General features: G+C 40.5%; 1 protein-coding gene across 1 annotated transcript in view; it reads right to left on the reverse strand.

The window, feature by feature from the left end:
* Positions 1-19,448, reverse strand: part of LOC119376496 (protein spire homolog 1) — a 202,430-nt gene that overhangs the window by 71,776 nt on the left and 111,206 nt on the right. Inside the window, exons 4-8 of the mRNA XM_037646304.2 lie at positions 16,769-16,894; positions 15,543-15,611; positions 11,657-11,818; positions 7,005-7,091; positions 1,168-1,294 (exon numbers count right to left, since the gene is read on the reverse strand). Of these exons, the coding sequence (XP_037502232.1) occupies positions 1,168-1,294; positions 7,005-7,091; positions 11,657-11,818; positions 15,543-15,611; positions 16,769-16,894 (571 nt within the window). The remainder of the gene's footprint in view (positions 1-1,167; positions 1,295-7,004; positions 7,092-11,656; positions 11,819-15,542; positions 15,612-16,768; positions 16,895-19,448) is intronic.

A 19,448-nucleotide genomic window follows, 5' to 3' on the forward strand; every position in this document is an offset into this window, starting at 1 on the left:
AACAAAAGCACAATTTTTTCTAGTACCATTTTCAAAAAAGCGCAAAAAGGGCCAGGCTGAAAAACATGAAACAAGGAACAATGATAAGAAGCTTCAGTTGCCACACGAGCCTTCCTAGGCGAAAGCAGTTAATCGTATAGGCATCTTAAAAAGTGGTCCATGCAGTATGTGGTACGTCACCGTCACATCAGTTCAACATATGTGTGATTAGATTTCAATATGCAGGACATCGAGATGAAGGTGCTCCATCACATGTTTAATAGAGTAAAGGCTACTAACACAAGTTTAATACTCTATGATGGTGTGTGCCCATGGTGAGCAGAAACATTTGCAGGCAATGTCCAATTGTCAGTCGCTGAAGAAATCGGCAAGCATTAGGAGTTGCGCTTACGTCACAAGCCGCAGTCCACTACTCGGGTTCACTTCAATCAAAGTGAAGTCCACAACAACTATTGAAAGTCACAGAAGCACTATCCATTCTCAATGTTTCCATTACCAAGTGTTTGTCATTCAGTCTGCTGAGACCCCTTTAAACTCTCTGTCGAAAAAAAGAGATATACATATATAGCTGAATTTAAATGGAATTGGTAAATGCGAATAAATAAAGATATCAAGTGTACTATAAGTTGCAGGGACAAAATGCTTACCTCTAGCTCTATTAATGAGTCACTTATGGTGTTGTTAAAACTGGTAGTCTTAAGGACAACACGTCTGAATGCAATATCCTTGCACATATTTACCTTTATTCGAAATTTGAAATATCCACAAGAACCAAATAACAGTTCGTTTTTCGCAGGAAAAGAAATAATTTAGGACAAATGTACTACTTATCTACAAAAAGTGAAAGCAAACAGACAAACTTCCTTAAAGTGCATTTTTGCTTTTTTATGCCCAGCTATGCTGTTGCATCAGCAGGATTCACTCTTATGCCATACAGTTGGTCCACAGTATGTCTACCAAATGGCTATACAGCAGTGTCACGTCACACTAAAATCTTCAATAATATTGAAGTCGGGGCATTCGCACCATTTATACAACTGCAGGTCATTTTATGTTGGCAGTACGTCCACAAAAATATACGTAGGTGGAGAAAAGCTTGAGTGGAAGAGCTGGATTTTCCTGAAAATAAGAGGCACTAGAAGTGATCGTGACGATCATACCACTCACCAGAACTGCTGGCACTGCCCCTTTTCCTGACTGGTCGAAGCATCTGTGGTTGCCGTATGTCTGCCATCAGCCTGTCGTGTACCGATGTTTCCCGCCGAGGAGCAGGCTTCAATTTTCGTCTTGAAACCTGAAAGCAGAGAAGGTTTTCTTATATTGCAGACACCTCCTCAATAAATAAGCAGAAAGAGCCCTTAATTTGAGCTGTGAAGCAATCATCCATGAATATAATGTTGCTTTCCATATATCTTATTTCAATAGATAGCTACTTGTTTGCACATTTTAGCCACGAATTCTTTATTTTTGTTTCTTGTGTTGCATTTTACCGGCTCTGTGTTGGAGGTCAGCAGTGATGTATCACTTTCTCAGATTGACATACGTCTGCAAGAATTCTTCAAGTGTTTTCAAAGCCTAGCATTGTGCAAGACTAAGTGTACCAGATACTTACAGCAGATGCAACACAACCATTAAAACCCTAAAGTGCACAGATGAATGAAACTTGGTGAGCAATGAAAAATGTAGAGCAATGAATGTAGCAGCTGCCATTGAAGAATGTGGGGCTGTGAGCACCATGTGATGGCACTTTGCTACATCTACAGACACAAGCAAAAGCTGGGGGACCATAATATCAGAGAAAAATTAAATATGTCTAGCTAAGTTTCACAGTGCAGGATTGCTTTAATACATTGCATCGTTCAGATATGCAAACTTCTCCTGCACCCTTCGATTTCAGCCAAATACTCAAGCTGCAAAGAAAAAAAATTCTTTGCAGCCCCAATTGGTCCCTCAATTTTTGCTCTTGACTGTACATCGCCTGTCACAAATTTTTCTGTTTGGTCTGCCGGCACTTAAAGCAAAGTAAAGTGAGCAAAGGTAGGAAAGCAACACACGATGCCTGCTTCCTTATCCTTGTTCACAAGAATAATGCACTAGTTGGTAAATGCCTCCCTGAAACAGGACAGAACAGCACAAAAATGGGATGACATTTGAAAAGGCATCCACAATGCTGTAAATGTATATTTTTTTAGCTACGTTCTATAGGCCTGGGCGAATCCTCAAATGTTTCGAATATTCTAATGAAAATTACAGTATTCGAATTCAACCTGACACGAATTTAAAGTTTCCCAAATTTCGAAGTACGAAATGAACGAACATGTGTACCTTACGGCATGTAACCCTCTGAGAAGGTGGTTTCACTGCAATGTGAGACCGCTATGCCGTGAAACTGCCTTTCAGAAAGAAAATCTAATTCCGCGAATCCTTCACCCTGATGAATTTTTTTTAAGTTGTGTTATATGAACTTATACGAGCTAAGAAACACAAATTTTAAAACTTAACGCATTTTACTGCTTATAACTTGCGCCTACTACTAGTATCCAAATGCTCCAACTATTCGAATAGGTTTCCACTTCCCTTTGAACAAAAAGAAGTGATATTTGCACAAGCGCAGTTAAAGTTCTTAAATACAGTGTGCATGTTGGTTATGTCATGATAAAAATGCTAATTTTTTAAATAATATGTGATAAATACCCTTTGAGCTATTCAATCAGAAATTATTCGACCAAATTGCTATTAGCTTTGAATGTCAAGTGTACTGTTTGTCTATCCCTAATGTTTCAGCCTACAAATTTCTAATCTAGCCTCTTTCCTGTGTGCTTCCTGTTGTCAGCACATTTTTGCCACATGACTTGCTTTCACCAGCAATCCACTACTCCACTGATCCACTGGATACCCGCACAGCTTCCACAAAAATGTACCATTCTCCAACAGCTCTATATAAATACATGGTGAAACAGCTGCTGAAAAAAAATGTACACTAATATTATAGTCAACTGGAATATACGGAAAGTGTGCTGACTGATCGTGTCGCATTTTATCACAAATGCTGCTCGAAGTGCTGCTCGTAGTCACTGCATTGTCATCGCTAACCATTGAATGTGTCGAGTAGACCCTAGCTTCAGCCACGGCCAATGTGGAACAAGTGTTTGGTCAGACACCAGATGTGCGTTCCAGATTGACAGTGCTGCATCTCAATGTGCTAGGCCATAATGAACCTTCAACAGTTAAGTGACTGTAGCATTTTTTATAGTTTTCCCGGTTTCACTAGCTTCTGTGATGATTCTCAGTATGTCTCCTACAATGGGGAGCACCAAGCAAAGCTGGTTTCAAGAAACAGTGCCTCATATAGCAATGAAGAAGATAGGGAAATTTACAAAGTTAACAAGTTTCTTGGAACAGACAATACAGGGTTCATAGCAACATTGAAGAAAAAAATTCAAGGGTTCTTAAGGACTTTCAAGCACCTAATGAATAATTTTCAAGGACTTCAAATAACACTTGTTGAGATCGCAGAAAAAGGAAACACCAGCTTTTACAGCATGAAACACATCTTTCATTGCACACAAGCCAAAGCAAGCACTTTTTCACAATTAATAGCTAACTAAAGCAGTTTTCGCAGTTCCTTTCTTTGCTCATATTTCGTTCACTGCAGGTTTTATGGCATTACACTGTTTTCAGCACATTTCAGTATTCTTCTGCTAGTTAGCTTAACTTCACCTCACAATATGGAAGTATTGCATGAGCATGCGTGCATGTATACCCCCCCCCCCACACACACACACACAAAATGTGCACTGCCAGCCTTAGAATTTTTTAAACTTATATGAATATATAGATGACATAATTGCCGCTAATATAACACAAAAATGCAGGGAAGAAACACAAACATGACAACACGGGCAGCATTTGCAACTTACTTTGTGTCATTTTAGGGGCAATTATGTCACATAGCAAGTACCAACTAGGCCATGAACAGGTTCACCTGATGAGTATATATATGCACACACATTTACAAAGGGGTCAGGCACCCTTCCCTCCCCACTGCCATAAAATAATAATAATAATAATATAATAATATCTGGGGTTTAACGTCCCAAAACCACGCTATGATTATGAGAGACGCCGTAGTGGAGGGCTCCGGAAATTTCGACCTCCTGGGGTTCTTTAATGTGCACCTAAATCTAAGTACACGGGCCTCAACCATTTTCGCCTCCATCGAAAATGCAGCCGCCGCAGCCGGGATTCGATCCCGCGACCTTCGGGTCAGCAGCCGAGCGCCATAACCACTAGACCACCGTGGCGGGGTTGCCATAAAATAAAACCTCGTTAACCCTCTGATTAAAAGTAGGCTCGTGCGAATACAGCTCTCTAGGCCCAAAGCGAATGGCAATTAGTGTCGAATAATTTTGAAGTTAATTTGAATAGTAGCAGGATTTGAATAGTAGTAGGATGCAAATTATATGTGGAAGAATACCTTAAGTTTTAAAATCTCTCATACTTAAGCAATATGAGACGCTAATAAAAAAAATGACTGAAGTGCAGAAGTGTGGCTTCGTGCTGGTACGCATTTCCACTGACAAGCTGGTTTCACTGCACAGCAGCCCCGTAGTGCAGTGAAACCATCTTTAAGGCAGGTTACACGTGGTAGAATATGTCTATTCATTATTTTTAAATACTTTCAAATTTTAAATCAATGTCACAGCGAATTCGACAAATGTAATATGTGCTAGATTATTCTCACAGAACTATGCAAAAAGCAACTGCTGAAAATTGGCTCAACAAAACTGTATTGACAAAATTCAAGGACATTTAAGGACATAAAAAAATTTAAGGGATTTCAAGGCCTTGAAAATGCTTTTTGAAAATTCCAGGGTTTTCAAGGGTTTCAAGGACTGCTACGAACCCTGCAATAGGGCAAGTAGGTTAAGCTTCATCTTAAGAGCAAAGCAAACAACACGTGGACGGAGCAAGACAAATGGGATGGGCATTGTTTGTCTTCCTTCATCCATGTGTTTTTTTCGGTTTAACAAACTCGCTCGTTGACAACATGGACCCACGTAAAAACACGAAGCCTAGCAAATTGCACGCTGCTATTTCTCTACATGAAGAAAAAAAATATGGATGGGAGTGACTAGTGCCCTGCTTCAGTTATTGGAGAGGCTGAGAAAGGCTAGGTATTGGAAAGGCAGCGCTCACGAGTGGTGTGCGTTCTTCGTCCATTGTCTAAGCTGCGCTGTGCCTTCCTATTGCTATGAACCAACTCGCCCAAATCAGTCTTATTGAGAATACTCATTTTCATGGCGCTGTAAGTATGTACTGGCTTATAGCTGTGGCAACAGGATAAACATTTCCATGAATCAGTCAGATAACTGAATCGAGCATGCAGAGCGGAATGTGGAGCCCATTTTACTGCAGTTATCTACAATGCGAACCACTCAATGTCTCAGCATGCGTGTGTGGAGTACCTTCCTGCAAACATGACGGCAGGTTTACAGCTCACTAATTCTGGAATTATTGCTGACTTCATGGCACGTTAGTGGTGCCATGGTATCAGCAGCCTTGTGATGAACATGGATGTGGCCATGTGGAAAAACAGGCAAAAACTCTATCCTAAAAATGGATCTCGATGGCAGCCCAGCTCATGTTTCACGTGTGATCAGAGGTCCAGGTTACTACTGTATAGTGTTGCTTCAAGAAGTGCGGCACATTACCTGCTAAGCTACCACAGTGGGGCATATCCACACGCCACACGAAATTGCCCATACTACCAAGTCAAATCACCACCTCATAGTCGTAGGCCATCAGGACAACAGTGTAGCCAGAGTTTTCTACTCACCATTAGAATGTGTATAGTATGGATAAGTTGTAAAGACATGGTCTGGTGGCTATGGCACACTCATAATAGCTTGTCTACATTTGTCTACATGCATTGAACCTTGGGCTCCTGCTGCTGCACTAAGTTCAGTATCTGCCAGTGTACAGTGCAGCTGCACAGTGAAGTCACGACGTGATATACTGGCAAACACTGCAGCATACTCCGATGGCAGCAGCTATTACAATTTTAGTGTTGCTGAACGCTTCAAGTACATAACCTGAGGCACTTGGCACAGCACTCAAACAAGTGGTCTCTATAGTGTGTTAATGTTCTGCTGTAGCAGCAGTGCAGTAAACGTTGGAATCTTTCGGCAACGTGGTCATATGTGCTTAAGTGACAGAATCAGGAGGTGTTACATAAATGATTAAGCAATGCAACCTGGCTTTTGTGCTCATTTTAATTCGATAGAATATTTTATTTTTATGCCGAGTTCAGAAGCACAGCTTCTTATTCACTAAGCTACCATGTCAGGGTGAGTCATAAGAATGTGCTTTACTTAAAAATCTGCACATAATGTTCTTGTCCTGTCTTATAATGCTGGTTTCTGTGACCTTTATTCTCCAGCTTGCTGACTTGGTGCAATATTTCGTGGCTCAGTGATGAGATTTCATTTATTGCCAAGACAGTTGACATTTTATAGAATACATATAAATTTTAACGTTTGTTGGCTTCGTAATACCAACAATTATAAAGCTAAAACTAAAAAATATACAGACACTAATGAGGCCCCCATGTTATGCAAGCCGACGGTGAGAACAGCAGCAAAGAAAAATGTCGGCAGGGTACAATTCACAGTGCCACTTTTGGTGATGCACATGGCCAATATATCATTCCCACCTCTGTTATGCCCTTCAAACAGCAAAAGTAATGTTTCTTGGTTTATCTAATTGGTTTTTAGCTGTCAACCAAACAATCAGGGTATGAAGTATTAAATGCCTGTGACAAACTGTACACAAAATGTAACCCTTTGTAGTACTATAATCATATGTCATCATCTATGCAACCGATTCATGACATGTGCAATGCATCAAACACACACATGTACACAGAAACACAGAAAGAGCAACATCAATTCCAGCCCTGCATAAAGATTTGAAATCTGCAAGAAAGATTGGATGGAACTTACAGGAAACAATGGAGGCCTAGAGCGGATAAATTCCAATATTAAAGCATGGGCATCTTTCTTCACTCGAGGTGGGAGATCACCATTAACCTGCATGAAAAAAGAAGCAAACTGTTTCAGAGCACTGGTCATAACATCAAGCAGACAAACGTGCATTAGATATCCACACCACATATTGCAATTTGCAATGAGTTAAACATAGCCGACACATCCTAGTACAGGTACAGTCATGGACAAATGAAATGATAAATAACTGCAATGTGGGCAAGGTAAGGTATTGGGCTAGTTGGTTTTGTATAATTGTTAAGCGGTGCTAAAATTACAAGGTACACTTCCCTTTCCTTGCGTTCTTATTCCTTCATGCCTTTTCAAAAATACAGTTCATAGTTTGCACTTGTTGTGTCTTCTTCACTTCATTTCGTATGTCCTTCCTATTGCGTACACTTTAAACTGCACTTTAGCGCAGTTTAACAATTTTACAATGTGGGACAGTTTCCGCAAGCGAGAACTTGAGAGCACAACCGTGCATCAGTAAATATGACGATGAAAAAAACTGCTTGGGCCCCACAATAAGTGTGCAAGGAAAAATAATGCCGAAATTCAAGTGTACCAGTGAAAACAAAAACAAAAGAACATGTTTTAATTAGCCCTAACCTGTTTGTATTTCAAGTGTTCATGACTGCACATAAATGCAACAGAAATGCAAGAATGGTGAACTAGCACATAAGTCTGCTACACACATTTGGGGAATGCCTTATACCATGCATGCAACGAAGAAATAAAGGAAACCAAGCACGGTCATGCATGAGTGCATAATACGACAGATGTGCAAACACAGTGCAATGCACATCATTCAAAATAGGGCTACTTTCAGTTCCAGTGCTCATAACCTTGTGTGCTATGGATAGATTGAAAATGAGAAAAGAGTGATCACAGATTGCTGGTGAGAGCTGGAGGTTTTAATTATGCACTGTATAACCCATTACTATAAATAAAGCTATCAATGCTTTGAACAATTCTGTGATACCTATTGTGCTCAGTGCACCAATGTTTGAATGCACCTGTGTTTCAGAGGAAGTTGGCAAAGCAACATAATGGAACAAGTTAAGCAACATCAAGTAGAGTGTTTGATGACTATAATATACGCAAACAAATTTTAGTTTCCTCTACAAGAGCCACAAGACATGAAATTCTCAATGCATAACATAGGTTAAACAGGTGCACGAAGACTGCACAATTTAATTTCAGCTTGCATGCCTAGGCTGAGAAGAAACTATCCTTGATGCAGCGCGTGCCGTTGCCAAAGTTTTCTCAGCAACTATAGAAACGTAAAAGGCAGAGCACTGTTGTAAGACACATGCAACATATGGTCTTGGATGATGTGTGCAGATGAACAAATGGCAAATTACATGGAAAACCACAATTTTCTTAAGAGTCCATGAAATAATATACCGGGTGTCCCAGCTATCTTTAGCCAAGAGTTAAAAAATACTATATTAGAGGCAGGCGAGTGAAATCAGTTGCAAATTGCTGACAGCCACCTTGCGCACTACAGACAAATTTTTGTTTTGTAATGAACTAATTTGTTAATTAGGATGATTAAACAAAATTGCTAAATATTGACTTTAGGCGAGAAATGCTGCTTGCAAACTTCGAGAGCGTCTTCAGAAACCCCAATTCCATCATTTGTGATAAAGAAAGTGTCTCGTATACCATTTTTTCCAAGCTGCAAAGAAAGCCCGCGAAATACAAAAAGAACCACGTAACTTGCGCGCGCGCACCGCGAGAATGCTGCCCTCAGCCGTGGTTTGAGCAAACGAAATCAGCTGCGGCCGCGACTCGCCGGCTCCGTTGCAGCGGTAGGCCGATATGTGGGCGGTGGTTCCTTGGCCCGTTGCCAGCCAGTTGGCGTGCGTGACGATGCAAGTTGTAGCAAGCGCGGGCCAAGAAACCACCTTTAACTTATCGGCCTACTGCTGCAACGGAGACAGCGAGTCGCGGCCGCAGGTGATTTCGTTCGCTCAAACCACGGCTAAGGGCAGCATACTCGCGGCGCGCGCGCGCACTAGTCACGTGGTTCTTTTTGTATTTCGTGAGCTTTCTTTGCAGCTTAGAAAAAATGGTATAAGTGAGACTTTCTTTATTGCAAATAATGCAATTGGGGTTTCAGAAGACGCTCTCGAAGTTTGCAAGCAGCATTTCTCGCCTAAAGTCAATATTTAGCAATTTAGTTAAATCGTCCTAATTAACAAATTAGTTAATTACGAAACAAAAAATTGTCTGTAGTGCGCAAGGTGGCTGTCAGCAATTTGCAACTTATTTCACTCACCTGCCTCTAATATTGTATTTTTTAACCCTTGGCTAAAGATAGCTGGGACACCCTGTATACGTATAAAACATGTCTGTATTGAGTGCATCCACCTCCACAGATGAAAATATGTACAATGTTGCTCACACAAGTGGAAAACTGCATTAACAACTGTTGACTATAAGTGATGCTTCTATGCTGTGTGAGAATATTGCTCTGTTACCTCTGCAGCACAATACCACTCTCCAAATTTGAAACGTGTTGTGGGGAATGAGGTGCCTCCCCTTTGTGCCTCATTCCCCAGCTCATGCGTTGTGCTGGCCCCGAGCCAGCTCAATTGCCTGAAACTGACACCCAGCAGCAACATGGCGGACACAGCAGCGTGGCAGACTTCCTCGGGCAAAATGTGCTTCTCCTCCCAGCATCGAGTCACTGCACTAGTACACCTCATTCAGAAGTACCCTGAATGGACTCGTGACGGCCCTGCGATGGCCCTCAGGCACTCTCTCCACTCGAGCTGTCTTTCGCCTAGCGCTCTTTTGCCTTGGAGAAATGGCTACAGGCCTGCAACAAGTCGGTTATGTGGTACGTTTGCTCCATGACTTCTTGTTCACGCATACTCGACGCATACTCGATCAGTTTTGCGGTGAGCGTTCCTTTGCCCACAATCTTCGACTTAATTTGTCACACTGTTCCACATCCTGGGCTAATGAACCCGTATTTGTTGAAGATCTGCCTGTGGTACCTTTTCTGCGCAGTGGCAGTGAACCTGGTCGTAACGGCTGCGTGCATTGCAGTGTGAAGAAATGTCGCATTCTTGCTTGACTGGGCCCATAGTGTAAGCCTCGCGCAAGCGCATCCCCGCAGTGTACACCTATTTATTTATTTCTTATTTATTAAAAATCCTTTCAGGGCCAGATGGCATACAGACAGGAGTGGGGCAAACAAAGAATGACAGGTGCAGTTAAAAAAAATACCTGCCCAAACTGGAATGAGTATGTTGTTTGGTAGCTCAGCCATTTGCATGTTTCTTCAAGTACACATTATCACGGTGAAAAGAGTTCAGTTTCCAATGATGGCAATTGGCAATGTTGATTTCCTTCGTCAAATATAGTGGGGCGCCCTCATGTGATTGACAGATGAAGTTTTATAGCAACCCAGATTATACCAATGTTTCAAAGAGCTTTTAATATTGTCCATAACTGGACGTCACCAGTAAAGAGCTGCTATGACACGACCTAGGATATCTCAGCACTATGCATTTTCACACTTTTTCATGCTTTCTGCAACCCGCTGGCTTTTTCATGCTATGACATGGCTGTCTTTGGCATGTGCAAGATAGTAAAGAGAAACAGTAGTAGTGCTGGGCTTTCCATAAGTAATTCTAAGAGGAAAGGGCTGCAGAGCACTGTGATACACATCCACTTTATTGTCTCAATGTGCAATTATTCTGGCTTTCAGCAAACTGCAGCACTGTATTACTACAAGCATGAGTGTGAGAGGTGCAATAATTTGGAGGAATAAACTGGCCATGAAAACTGAGCACTAATATTTTAAGTTATAAAGAGAACCTATGTGGAAGTGTCACATTAATCAAAATTTAAAATAAACATGCATAGACTTACATTTTATTTAAAATGAATGGTGTAGTGATTATTCCTCTACAAAATAACCTTGATGCAAAAGATTAAGTATTGTTGTGGCTGTGCTAAGACTGAGTATCTTTCCAAAGTTTTACATCTCTAGCAACAATGCTAGCTTTCAGGCATAACAATGCTTTAAAAAAATTTATCATGCATTTTATTTTTAATGGTTTATGTGTAAGGACAACACCTACTAAGTTAGGGAGCAGCACATTGTGCAAATGACCATGATGACTAAAAACTGGACATCTCATTCGCTTCAAGTCTTTGTTCAAGTGCTTGATTAATGGAGTGTCTATTTCTCTCTGCATGTTTGATCATGGTGCTGTACAGATGTTTCATTTCATCTTTCCGATTAATATAACTGAATTCTCACTTCTATAAATAAACTGTCATGATGTAACTCCACCACCAAAGATCAGGTAGCACAAAAAATATGGGTACACAAGCCAGGAACATAAACACAAGACGAGCGCTATCTCGTGTTTATGAGCGCTATCTCCCCCACCAAACTAAGACTATATATATATACAGAAATAACTAATATCACACTAACAATTCTCAACATGACTTGCCAGAAGCAATACAAAGACCCTGTCAACTTCTCAAGTACATATAAAAAATAATATTTTTTCTAGGCGAACACAACCATTTCTGCTGATTTGTACAGTGACAGCTCTTGGATATGCATGAAATGTCCTTACCATGACTTTGTTTAGCTTGTACCTCTGTGAACGGATGTCATCCAGCAACATCTCGTAAGGCGTCAGCTCATATTCCACAGGGTGCAGGTGTGTTTCAATGTCAACCTTCTTTAATTTAACTCCCTGACGAAGTTCTCGAATAACCTGCATCCACAGCATGGCCTGCAAAGCAACAATGGCAAGCAAAGTAAAACAAAACATACTATGACCTTATGGCCGGATGTTTATTTTTCCATGTCATAAAAATGGCCAAAACAGCCATGTAATACACTCGCAAGTAAATCAAATGCAGGAGTTTTGTACAAAACTGGTATGCATTCATTTATTCCTGTTCAATGGCTGTACCAATACAAAAAGTGTGAAAATGTTCACAATGAAGCTCCTACTCAATACACTAAAAAAATTATCTTATTGCTGCACAGAAAATGAGCCCTGCAAAATTTTGTCATAGCAATATACAACTTCCTCATTAAGAAGAAACACTAAAGCCTAAGAAAATGCTTTAGCTTGGGGGCTCCTACATACTTGGGAACAGAGAGTGTTTTTTTTTTGGCAACCTCTGCATCAAACCTCCACAAGGCAGCATGGTGCTATTTCGAATTTCAATGTTAATGTGCTATACCAGCAACTGAAGTACAACAGCAACACAAAATCAACTCTGCCCACCGTTCCCTAGATCGATTACTGAACGCCTGCCTCATACGTGCTCTCAACTTCTGGACCACACACAAGTTAAAACAGACCCAGCGTTTTACAATTATTTCATTTTATGCTAAGGGTACAAATCTGGCACCCACTGCAGTGGATGATCACCCGGTGTTAGTGTACAGCCAAAGCTTAAGCACAGGAGCAAATTTATATATAAAAATAGGTTTGATTTGGCTACCACATCCATGGATCAAACCGGTGACCTTGTGCTTAGCATCACAAAATCTGTCACGCAATCATACTTTGATACAGTAAGAACTATGGCGTCTACAGCACAGAAAACAAATGTACTAAAGTAAAGAAGAAAAAAGAAACTTGCATCCACTGCCTGTTTTATACTAATAATGGCTGGTGTTCTGCAATGCAAATAAACAGCATCCATGAGAGAGAATGTGGTTGCTCAAACCTAAAAGGACTCTAAATAAGAATACGAAGTGAGACTGATTTCATAAATCACACATATCAGACACTTATAACAAAAATACTGCCGTTTGCAGAGATTTAGCAGGCCAGGAAAAAAAGCACATATACAAAAGATGGGTGGCAACGCTATAGTGAAGTCTGCCCATGATGCCATACATGTGGAAAGCATCTGCTTAGGACAAATTAACATTTTGTAGATAAAGAGAGGCTTTTACTGAACTCTAAAAAGGACCACTGACTCAGCCTAGAAGGGTCTGAGAGCCTTCTCAGTATAAAATGGACAACAAAGGAAAATAAAAAATCTGTGGTGTGCACTGATGTACAACTACTGCTGTTTGTACACAAAATATAGGAACGGAATCGCTTTTTTATTTAGTAGTATTAAAAAATGCAAACCAAAAATAACTGAAACAAAGTTTTGAAAAACAATTGAGCCTCGAATGGTTTTGCTCTGCTCTGTAGAGTCCCTTTTAAACATACTTTCGATGGCAATACAGTAAAACCTCGGTGATACGAATCTCGCGGGGTTACCAAAAATATTCGTATCATCCAAAATTCGTGTCACCAGAAAACATGGAAAAGTAGTATGCGACAAAATAATGTTGGCATACGTTTTGATTCAGTGTTTCTCAGGGCCGCAGCGATGTCATGAACAGCTCTGAACGGTTGCCAGTAAATTTTTTCAGACGTCAGCGATCATACTTGTACTCGTAAATATACCGCGCATGCGCGCGTGTGTAATTAATGAACCAGATGTGTTGTGCCCCGTGACCGGTAGTAGCCCCTTCCTAACCTTACTACGTTTTTCTGAATTACATCAGAGTGCTGCGGCGAAAGTGACTTAAGGAACGCTTTGCACACGTCTCTTGGGTTCTTCGTCCACCTTTAATGGGACTTCATGACGGACCCGCACCCCAAGTTTTAGTCTTCTTTCATAGAACGCCCGAGTGCGGGGACATGGCTTGCATCGACGTGGCAGGCACGTGGCAGGCACGCGCCGGGAAAAAAAAGCGCGACGTCAACGTCATCTGTAATCTAAACGCGAAGGCGCCTAAAGACCTCCAAGGTTCGCGCGCACTATCTCGGAAGCAACGAGGCACAGTTGATGGTCGCGCAGTGCGCATGCCCGCGCCCGCACGTGACTGCCGCCTCTTCCGTGACATCGCCGGCAGCACCTGTTCGTACCTGTGCGCTAGCGTACGTTCGTATCAAACGTCGCGGGGTGCAAATCGGTTCGCAACAACCGTACTCCAATACACTGCAAGCTAATGGGCCTTGGCCGGGACCACATAAAAATTCGTATCACCCCGAAATTCGTACGAGCCGTGATCGTATCACCGAGGTTTTACCGTAGTCATTCTACAGATCACTCACAGGCACTGGCAGGTATGAGTTTGCCATCTAACATGGCCACAGCATATAAGTGAGTCACAGCTACTGCTGGCAGAGGTCTAGAATTACCCAGTCTTACAACACTATTACTTGAAGCGATTGAGGAATGAGGGTGTTACGAGGGTAAAGGTGAAACTGTACTTTTGCTGGGGACTAGTGGAAACATGGCAAGCATGCTGTATGCTAGCTAGGATCCCTGTTAAATTTCCCAACATCAGCACCAAGCTGTTGAGATGCAGGGGGAAGGTGGCACTCGCTTAGTTTGTGTTTCTGAAACAATGAGATGTAGACAAACAAATGCACTCCGTGCCTTGGTTTTCTGGCTGACTTCACAGAGAAGTGTATTCTTTTAATACCTGTCTTTCACACATGTAAAAATGCCTTAAATGTATTCACTGAAGCAGTTAAGGTGCTCCTCAAAATATCTTCAACACTTTTCCTATATCTTCAACAATAATCGATATACAATTGGCTATCACAATCACATTTCCTCGTGGTGTGGGGGGTCATGCAGGTTTTTTTGCACCTAAGGCAATGAAATGCTTGGTGCAAGATCTCAAATGTAATGCACCTTTATTTCCACTACGATGCTCGTAAATTTTTACATGTTTACTTGGACTGCTTCACCATAGAATTTACTTAAACTAATGTGTGTGAAGCCATGCTACTCTCGGATGCATTTTTAATTGCATGCGTACTCCTCTGAGTTCCAAACATTTTCTGACACATGTTTACTGTGTTCAACCAGAAAATGCAGTGAAATCCACGGTGCAAAAAGTATAGCCATAATAAAATATTGAATTTTACAATCATTATGCCATTCCTTTTTCAATCCAAGATGGGTAACTGTACGAGCGAATGAAATCAATACCTACACTTCAAATGCAGAACAGGAAAATTTGGACGCGATCCGTAAAAGCACTTGTATTGACCTTTTGTACTCACTTATTCGATTTGTGTTTAGTGCTATTTTACATACAAGTAGTGGCTGCTTTAAGCAGATGAGTTGGAAGATGCAAAAAGCGCAGATATAGAATGTGCGTGTCTGCTGACCTCAACAATCATGCAAGATCACAACTACATTATTTCATTACAATGTCAATTAGTGTGAGGTCTGTATAAAACAGAACATCGTATGCATATGCTTCGATGTAACCCCTTCAAGCATTATTATTATTATTTTTTAAATTTGCTCTTTTTGACACTGTGGTGAAATTTTATGCACAAGTGATGATCACGAGAGCATTCTACTGCTCCTTGAATGCCAAGAAACCCAGTAATTCTTGTGAACACAAAGCAACTTAAGGCCATCCATGTATACTGTTGCCTGTCACTACATCAAAAGTTAAAAGGGATTAATTACCCAGTCCTGAAACTGTAAGCCATCAAGATCTGAGGTATCTGGATCATTGCGATGACACTTGATAAAATCCTGAAAAAAAGAAAAGCAAATATCGTTTCACTTTTTAGTTCAGGAGGTACACATAAATTGCATTTGTACAAATAGGCATGAGAATTTGGTTGCCCTGTCTGTCAAATAAAAAAAGGTTTTTTATGCATCTGAATGTTTCAACATAAGATGGCTCGTTTCACTCATTCCTTATTTCTCATCTTTTCCCCTGAGCAGGTTGATAACTGCCAACAGATGTGTCTCTGTGCTGTTCAATGTGTCTTTTTTCATTTTTTCCCTGAACTGACATCTTGCATGTGTTGGAATACGCACTTATGCTTGCTTCTTCAGCAGTAAACGACACTTGAAGCACAGCGCTTGTCTTTCTCTATTCTTCAGTGTCATTCATGTTTCGATGTGCACTGCAATATCCCATCAAGTGTGAAAAAGAACTGCTGAACCTACTTTGATAATTTGCAATAGACCATTTTAAACCACCGGGTTGAGGTGAATTTTGGGCTGCAGTGTGCACATGCAGAGAACAAGATTTCATAAAGACCTAACTTATGCCTACTCATTTTTTTTTTTCTACAGTGACAGGAATTTTAGGCAAATAGTTTGCCATCTGAGACCCCATGTCTTACTGATTCCATCTTGCTCAAGAGTCAAAATGGCACATAGTGTAGAAAGGGGGAACAGAGTGCGCTGAGTGTGCCAAGTTGGAGAAGGGCCCATGGTGGCGGGAGTGCATGGAGAAATGCAAAGTGAGTAAGAGGTGAGGAGCAAGTTGTATTTGCAAGCAACGGCAGGGAATGGCCCAGCTGCACCATCTATCGATGGTCTCGGTTTGAGGTGATGCACAAATAAAACAAATATTAATCTAGGGAACTCATTTTACAGAAAACATGACGCCTAGGAAGAAAAATGACAGTCATGAATATCGTATAAAGAGCCAAGAAACTTAAATATGACTCTCGGGACAACGTTTATGTTGAGCTTGAGCTGTAAGTGTCTTTGCAGCACCTTCGATACAGTCCACCAAAACACTAAACATGTGTCAAGAGAGCCCTCATATAAGACAAGATGGCTAAGCTGCAACAAGCTTCTTGAAGCTACCACTTTTACAACAGCCAGCACTGAATCATGAAATTTTCTTTTCGTATCTTATCAAGCACATTATAGATACTGACAACACTCACTTTGGTTCCACTAGATATTTTTTGTAGGAATGTAGATAGTTCAACAGCTTCTGCAACTAGGGCACGGCAAACAGCCTTGTAGTGCAGATCAGCCTGCGATGGGTTTTGAAGATGAGATGCGCACATCTGAAACACAAAAAATCAGTTGTGAGAAGGCCAAAAATTTTCTGCGTGAATTCATGTAAAACAGTTTTACATATGGATGGGCAATATAAGATTAAAATGCTCTATATATGTTTTGCCTGTCATGGATGGCAATATTGTCGAAATGTGAAATTTAAGCAGTATAAGCAGTTCATGTGGTTGTGGAAACTGAAGAACTGTATGACTGTAATGTTTTTAAATGACAGAGTAACTATTGTTTAGGCACTCTGTTTTTGTTAATACCGAACTAGTTCAAAGCTCACTTCCTCATTAGGTCATAAAAAATTTATTGATTTCATGTAGTTTTCAGACATGCTTCTAAACATTAACTGGAGTTCTGCAACCAGCACTGCCATGGATTGTACGAACTGAATAGGACACTTATTTTTGGTAAGATTTGCCAGTATTTGGCACACTAAGAAGTCTTGAAAAATTTAGACTGAAAGGCAGTATTTTTATAATTAGCCCCCAGTGCACACTACATTTCCCCAATTGAAATTTAAATGAGTTAAGTGTGCACTTTGACCATCCTAGCAACAGAATTTTACACCACAGAGGTGGCCATCCTTGCAGCACAATTTTACACCACAGAAGTGGCAGAGACAAATCCTTTGTGTCATTAAGTTTCGACGCAAAAAACAGCCCACAGTTGATTTCAGCCCAATTTCATCGGCAGCAACGCACATGTTTGGGCTAGTTGGCAGGACATGTTTACAAGCAACACTATGAACGTGAGACTTGAACATAAAAATAAAGATGAGGACAGTGCATATGAAACGTCAAATGTTCAGTAAAACCACATTACAATAAAGTTGCATCTGACACAGAAATGGCTTCGTTATATCGAAAAATTCGTTATAAACATATATTCTTCTTACTGTGGCAGGACTATTCTCCCATTACATCGTTATAACCAATAATTCGTGATACCCACGTTCGTTACATCGAGGTTGTACTGTAATTGTATGCAATCGCTTGAAATCTGAAGAACAAAGTCTAATAAATTACAGGTGTTATTAGGTATTTCACAAGGGTATTGATGGTTTGGCTATTGCTGCAGCAGTGAAGTTGCTCACTGATGACAGTATATTCTATTCTTTTACTAACAATGGATTGCAAGTAGTGTTAAGTCTTTAAAGTCATGGACACATACAAATGTAAGAGAATTCAGTTTAATTTTACTAAGATTGTGTCTATGCCTATGACTAGTAACTAAAAAGATCGCCCTTCTTTATACTTGTTATATTAGTGACCAGCATTTTAAGTCATCTTTTATGTAACATATTTGTACTTAACAGTGATTACTAAACTTAACTTGGATTAGCATATCAATAAAACATACACAAAATCTGCCTGTGCATTTTACAAAGGAAGCTTTAAATTTCACCCTTAACCTTGGGGCCCATATTTCAACATTAATAGCCCAGTCCTCGAGCACCCTTATATTGAGTGGGATCCATGTCACTCTAAGGACATTGCAAGAATTGAGCTCATATTGCGACGTGGAACCAGGTTTATTTTATGAAATTTCCAAGCTACACCAACAGTTTCCAATGTTGCAGTCATTTGAACACCAACCATTGCAATTGTGGTTACATGCTGATAGCCAATCCAAAGTTTCTTTATTACATATTGAATTCTTAAAAGAGGTCAGGAACAAGATAATTACTTGATTGCTCCACCAAAATGGCCATTGTGGCTCAATTATAGCATGGTTGCTGGGACAAGGCTCCTCAAAAACAATGTTTCCTAGCACCATTGAGCTATAAAGACATACACATATGCTGATGAGTGTAATAACTTTTATTCTTTTTAATGTGCTAAAAATGTACTTTACATAAATTCATATGCTTGGGCAGCATAGCTGCTGGCAGTACTGTAAACAAAATAAATAAATAAATAAATAAATAAATAAATAAATAAATAAATAAATAAATAAATAAATAAATAATCTCATTACCCTTGACTGGTTTAGGTTACTCTTAATGAGCTAAAACCATGGCAGTTTTGTATGCAATTAGTAAAGCTCTCCACTTTGGGCATAACACTGGTTATAGCTCCCATGCAGTGCCTAATTAGGCTTCACTAAAGTCTTCATGATACCGTGATACAGTAGCAGGATGTTTATAGCTGAATGAATCTACAGGACCAAATCTACACCACCTGTATGGTGCATATAACAGCAATAGCACAGCCAGAGATTTCTTTCGGGGGGGGGGGGGGGGATCAACCATACTTTGTGTATGTTCGTGCGGGCATATGTATGTGTGCGTGTATATAAACGCATATGCAAAATCAGAAAATCTTTTTTTTTTTGGGGGGGGGGGGGGGGGAGGGCATTGATTCCCTCTCCTCCTTGGCTACGCCCATGACTAACAGTCACAAACTGAAACAATCTAGAGTCTGCAAATACTAAATGGGAACTTTGCCGGAAAACGGAAGTATTCCTCATTCGCCTCCAGTTCTGCGTTTGAGCCGAGGAACTCATAGAAAAAAGTGCCAACGCAACCTAAGGCATACACATATACGATGTACA

The sequence above is a fragment of the Rhipicephalus sanguineus genome, chromosome 1 (genome assembly GCF_013339695.2).
Source record: "Rhipicephalus sanguineus isolate Rsan-2018 chromosome 1, BIME_Rsan_1.4, whole genome shotgun sequence".
NCBI lineage: Eukaryota > Metazoa > Arthropoda > Arachnida > Ixodida > Ixodidae > Rhipicephalus > Rhipicephalus sanguineus.